Below are 5,875 nucleotides of genomic sequence, written 5' to 3' on the forward strand. Positions count from 1 at the left end.
GTGAGAGGAGGGAAGTTTGGCCTTATATATATATATATATATATATATATATATATATATATATATATATGTGTGTGTTTGTGTGTGTGTGTGTGTGTGTGTGTGTGTGTAACGTATGGGACGTCAAAATAAGCGCCGGAAATGTAAAAAAAATAAAAAAACAAAAAGCGACCTGTGATGTTAAAAATGTTAGAAAAAACGCAAAAAGGTCAAATAAACTTTTAAAAAAGCGACCTGAAGTTGTTCTATCTTTCTCTTCCTCTCCTCTTTATCTCTCTCCCTCTCCTCCTCTCTCTCTTTCCTCTCCCTCTCTTTCTCAGCCTGAAGTTGTTCAATCATTTTCTTCATCTCCTCTTCATTTCTCTTCCTCTCTTCTTCTCTTTCCTCCCTCTCTCTCTTCCTCTCCTCCTCCATCTGTATCCTCTCCCTCTCTCTCTCAGCCTGAAGTTGTTCAATCTTTTTCTTCATCTCCTCTTCATTTCTCTTCCTCTCTTCTTCTCTTTCCTCCCTCTCCCTCTCTCTCTCAGCCTGAAGTTGTTCTATCTTTTTCTTCATCTCCTCTTCATCTCTCTTCCTCTCTTCTTCTCTTTCCTCCCTCTCCCTCTCTCTCTCAGCCTGAAGTAGTTCAATCATTTTCTTCATCTCCTCTTCATTTCTCTTCCTCTCTTCTTCTCTTTCCTCCCTCTCCCTCTCTCTCTCAGCCTGAACTTGTTCTATCTTTTTCTTCATCTCCTCTTCATTTCTCTTCCTCTCTTCTTCTCTTTCCTCCCTCTCCCTCTCTCTCTCAGCCTGAAGTCGTTCAATCATTTCCTCCATCTCTCTCTCCCTCTCCTCCTCCATCTGTATCCTCTCCCTCTCTCTCTCAGCTTGAAGTTGTTCAATCTTGTTCGTTATCCGCTCTTCAACTCTCTTCCTCTCTTCTTCTCTTTCCTCTCTCTCCCTCGTCCACTCCTCCTCTCTCTCTTTCCTCTCCCTCTCTCTCTGAGCCTGAAGTTGTTCTATCTTTTTCTTCAGCTCCTCTTCATCTCTCTTCCTCTCTTCTTCTCTTTCCTCCCTCTCCCTCTCCCTCTCCTCCTCTCTCTCTTTCCTCTCCCTCTCTCTCTCAACCTGAAGTTGTTCTATCTTTTTATTCATCTCCTCTTCATCTCTCTTCCTCTCTTCTTCTCTTTCCTCCCTCTCCCTCTCCCTCTCCTCCTCTCTCTCTTTCCTCTCCCTCTCTCTCTCAGCCTGAAGTTGTTCAATCTTTTTATTCATCTCCTCTTCATCTCTCTTCCTCTCTCCTTCTCTTTCCTCCCTCTCCCTGTTCCTCTCCTCCTCTCTCTCTTTCCTCACCCTCTCTGTCTCAACCTGAAGTTGTTCTATTATTTTCTTCATCTGTTTCTCATATAGTTCCTGAAGTTTTCTCTCTAATTCCTGTTGTTCTTTGCGTATTTGCTCTGCTTTCCCGATCAGGAGGCGTTGTGTCTCTTCTCTCATTGCCCACTTAGCCTCTTGGAACATCTCGTTTGTGTAGTGGCTTCCTCCGTTCTTCTGGGTCAGACTTCTGATCTTCTGGAGCAGCTCAGTGACCTGAGAGCGATCCCTCAGCTTATTATTGAAGACATGGTACTGGCCATTACATCTGGTCACGAGTTCTTGCAGGTCTGGGGAATCCTTCAAGAAGTCTTCAATAGTTGTGTCTTCAAGAAGGTCTCCATGAGTGAAGAGGACCATGCTGTATCTGTCTGCAGCCTGTCCAAAGATGTCTTGAATCCATTGCACTGTCTGCTTTTCCTCTGGAGTGTATCTGCCCAGCCGGATGACCACCAGGAACACATGGGGTCCAGGAGCAGCGTAAGAGACGCACTGGCTTAGATCTTTAGTGGTTCTATCCATGTCAAACCTGGTGTCAAACAGGCCTGGGGTGTCGATAAGAGCCACCTGTTGCCCGTCCACCTCACCGTTGCCCTTGGAACAGTCGGTAGTCACAGACTCTGACTCTGATTTAAAGCACTCTCGTCCCAGAATGGTGTTTCCAGTGGCACTTTTCCCAGTCCCAGTCTTCCCCACCATCACTATCCTCATTTCCTCATTGTTTCTGCTCAAACCTGTGTAGAAGAATGTGAGACACTGAATAAGAATCAGGTTGGACATGTGTTGTAGTTCATCACACAGGAAGTCCAATCATGAATGTTTAATATGTGGCTCATAATGAAGACTTATTTGGTTTTCTTTCCATGATCTTATATGACTTCCATATGTAGTTTAGTTCAGTAGTAACAGGAAAAGATACCAGGTAGTTTAAAGTACCCCATGCATTAGTGTCTAAGTGACTAACAAGTTTAGACTAGAAAATGCATTCCGGCAGAAAATGCGTGGGAATGCTGAAAAGCTGAATTGCTAAAGCTAACCTGGCTTAAATAGGTAAAAGTTGTAGAAAAACTTTAAATGCCAAAGCTAAACTGTAGAAAAAGCTTAAATCAGTAAGAAGATGTTGAAGTTTTGAGCAGAGTGGAAAAAAGTAGGAATGGTTTCAATTAAGTTTAATAACACTACTAATAAAAGTGGAAAAAAATGAAATGCTAAAGCTAAACTGGATAAATTGCTTAAATCAGTAAGAAGATGTTGAAGTAGTGAGAATATTTGAAAAAGTCGGAATGGTTTTAATTAAGTTGAATAACACCACAAAAAATATATTTTTTGTAATAATACATATTTGGGTTAAATGCCAGGGTTGATGTACTACAGTGGGGATCAATCCCCAGTCCATATGCACTGGGCCATCACTAGGAGTTAACTGTCTTTATGGGGAATACTTTGGTTGATTTGCCGCTGTGGGAATTGAACCCGGGTCTCCCACACAAAAGGCAAGCTATATAACCACTACGCTACCACCAAAGAACCTGTTTTCATTGCTATCCATTGTTATATATAACCACTGCACCACCACCAAAGGATTTGTTGAGGAAACTATACATTGTAATATATACTGGCACAGACACACAGTTTTGCAGTGTCTGGGAAACAGTTGCCATGGCTACATATAATCAGTGGCCATGTTTGTAAACGCAGCTAGGAAGCCTTTGATCTCTGTGATGTCATCTCTTTTATCTGTAATCAGTTAACGACCGCAGCTGTTTGACCCTTCTTCACCTGTAGGAAACGCACCTCCTCAATGACTGAAACTAGCTCTCAAACAAATGGTCATTGCGCCAAAGGGATATGAGATATGAGATATGAGAAAAAAATACGTATTGATATAAAATTAATGTAGATAAAGTTAAAAATGTGGGATTTTCAGCGATGTAAAAAAGGTCTTCGCTCTGCATTTTGCTCAGAAATGTGGACGATGTTTAACATGGCAGTGAATGGAGAAAGATCCTGAAATCTGGTCATTTGAAAGCTCGCTGAGCAAAAAGTATAATTCATATGGTATAAATGAGGACATTGGCTAAAACTAGACAAGAATACCTACGTTTTGATGTATAAATTGTCCATGACATGTTAGAATTGTTGGCGTGGGAGCAAGTTATAGAGAACGGAATAAGATAATTTTTTCGAAGCGCTTCACTCTAGTGACATCACTCCCCACTCTACCGAACGCAATACACACCCATTATAAATGCAGAAAAATCATAAAATGTTCACTATACTTAAACAGCTTTATAATATAACAGAAATGTATCAATCTGAAAAGCCATAGCCGGATAGCTGAATATTGTGTGAATGTTTTGAAGTTCGAATTACGCCTGTAAGTGAAAAAATGTAGGAGGAGATACATTTTGAAGCAAAAGAAGATTCGAAGGATTTGAAGCTTGCTCTATTGTTATTCTGTTCTTTATTTATTATTTCGTCTTCCATTCGTTTTTTGGCTCTCTCTAACTTCTGCATACATTCAGCTATTTATACCGTTCAACTTTTAGAATCTACTATTTTTCTACTATTTATACTTTTTCAAATATAAAGCTTTTAAACTAATTTTTTTAACATTAAAGTCAATGAGAGCAAGCTTCAAATCCTTCAAATCTTCTTCTGCTTCAAAATGTATCTCCTCATACAGTTTTTCACCTACAGGAGTGATTCAAACTTTAAAACGTCCACAAAATATTCAGCTCAGATTAATATATTTTACAGTTTTTGTGAAAAAACTGTTAAAGTATAGTGAACATTTTATGATTTTTCTGCGTTTATAATGAGTGTGTAATGCGTTCGGTAGAGTGTGGAGTGATGTCATTAGAGTTAAGGGCTTCAAAAAAATGATCTTACTCCGTTCTCTATAACTTGCTCCCACGCCAACAATTCTAACTTGTCAAGGACAATTTATACATCCACCCGTAGGTATTTTTGTCTAGTTTCAGCCAATGTGCTCATTTATGCAATAGGAATTAAACCTTTTGCTCAGCGAGCTTTCATATGAAAAGAGTTTCAAATTTTTCTCCATTTACTGCCATGTTAAACATTGTCCACATTTCTGAGCAAAATGCAGAGCGAAGCACTTTTTTACATCGCTGATACGCCCATATTTTAAAGTTTATCTACATGAATTTCATATTAATATGTTCACAAAGGCCTTCTGGTGCTCATGACGAGGTTATTCTTTTTCTATCTCATATCCCTTTGGCGCAATGACCATTTGTTTGAGAGCTGGTTTCAGTCTCTGAGGAGCTGCGTTTCCTACAGGTGAAATCAAAGAGATGACATCACAGAGATCAAAGGCTTCCTAGCTGTGTTTACAAACATTGCCACTGATTATATGTAGCCATGGCAACCCCTCCACAGACACTCCAAAACTCTCTATGTCTGTCTGTCTCATTATATATTGAAATGTATAGCTTCCTGAACAAGTCCTTTGGTGTCCACACACACAGAGACACACACAGACACACACACACACATACACAGACACACACACAGACACACACACACAGAGACAGACACACACACACTTTAATTTAATTTACTTTGTGAATATAAGAGGAGCTGAAGAAGAATTTTCAACATGTTCACTTCATCTCCAAAATGTGTTTCAACAGAAGTGTTCTAGCTTTATTTTTAAATAAATGTATTTGTATTTATTTTTAAAATAAATAAATATTTATTTATTTTATTTAGGTATGTTGTTAATAATTTGAAAAGTTAATATTGTTCTTTGGTGTTCAGCTTATACAGGTTCAAAAAAATATTATTTTATGAACATCTCTTCTTTTTTTCTCAATATGAATGAATAAAAGGATCGAGGTTTGTGTTGAATCATGGATTTGGTGTATCGTTACAGCCCTACTGGTATACTAATATTTATAATAGTGATCAAAAGATTACATATATAACAAATTATTAAAATGGATGTAGCATCATGACTTACCAGAGTTGCTGTCCATGTTTAGTTCTGGTTGAAGAGTCCGTAGTAGATGCTGCAGCTGAAGTAAAGACAGAGTTCGGAGTGTCTCCTGCTGATCCTTTGGAAACGCTCTTTATAAGAACCAGACCACACCCTTAAATACCTGCACCCAACGGTAAAAAAGCATTTATGGTACCTGGCCCTTCCAGTGAACACTTATTCAAAACAACAGACGCTGATGCACAAAGCAAAAAGCTCCCCCTCCCCTTCAGTGATTACAAGGAATGGAAGCAGTTCTCTTCAGGTCCTCATGATTCTGCCACGCTGGCTGGGGGCCAAAAGGTTCAGGACCCATTTTTTATAGAACTGGGCGGGTCTGCCCGGTCTCATGGCAGTTGAAATGGTCCCGTTGTTGAATCTGTTGATTCGTGGACACGTTAATGGCGTTGATGTTGCGTGGTGAGCACAGATTTTAAAGTAATGAATTTCAATATGAAACATATTTAATGATCACAGAACGATTACAGTATATCCTCTCTGAGAGCACGGTTCCCCAAA

General features: G+C 39.4%; 1 protein-coding gene across 1 annotated transcript; it reads right to left on the minus strand.

Annotated features, from left to right (window-relative positions):
• Positions 1-234: 234 nt before the first annotated feature.
• On the minus strand, positions 235-5,591 carry LOC117939817 (GTPase IMAP family member 4-like; the record flags this gene model as incomplete). Its single annotated transcript, XM_034865256.1, has 3 exons — positions 5,342-5,591; positions 847-2,087; positions 235-528 (listed from the first exon to the last, which is right to left on the minus strand). Coding segments are annotated over exons 1-3 (1,551 nt in total), but the record flags the coding sequence as incomplete, so codon positions are not given.
• Between the last annotated feature and the right edge of the window lie 284 nt (positions 5,592-5,875).

This window comes from Etheostoma cragini, unplaced genomic scaffold, assembly GCF_013103735.1.
Source record: "Etheostoma cragini isolate CJK2018 unplaced genomic scaffold, CSU_Ecrag_1.0 ScbMSFa_119, whole genome shotgun sequence".
Classification (NCBI taxonomy): Eukaryota; Metazoa; Chordata; class Actinopteri; order Perciformes; family Percidae; genus Etheostoma; species Etheostoma cragini.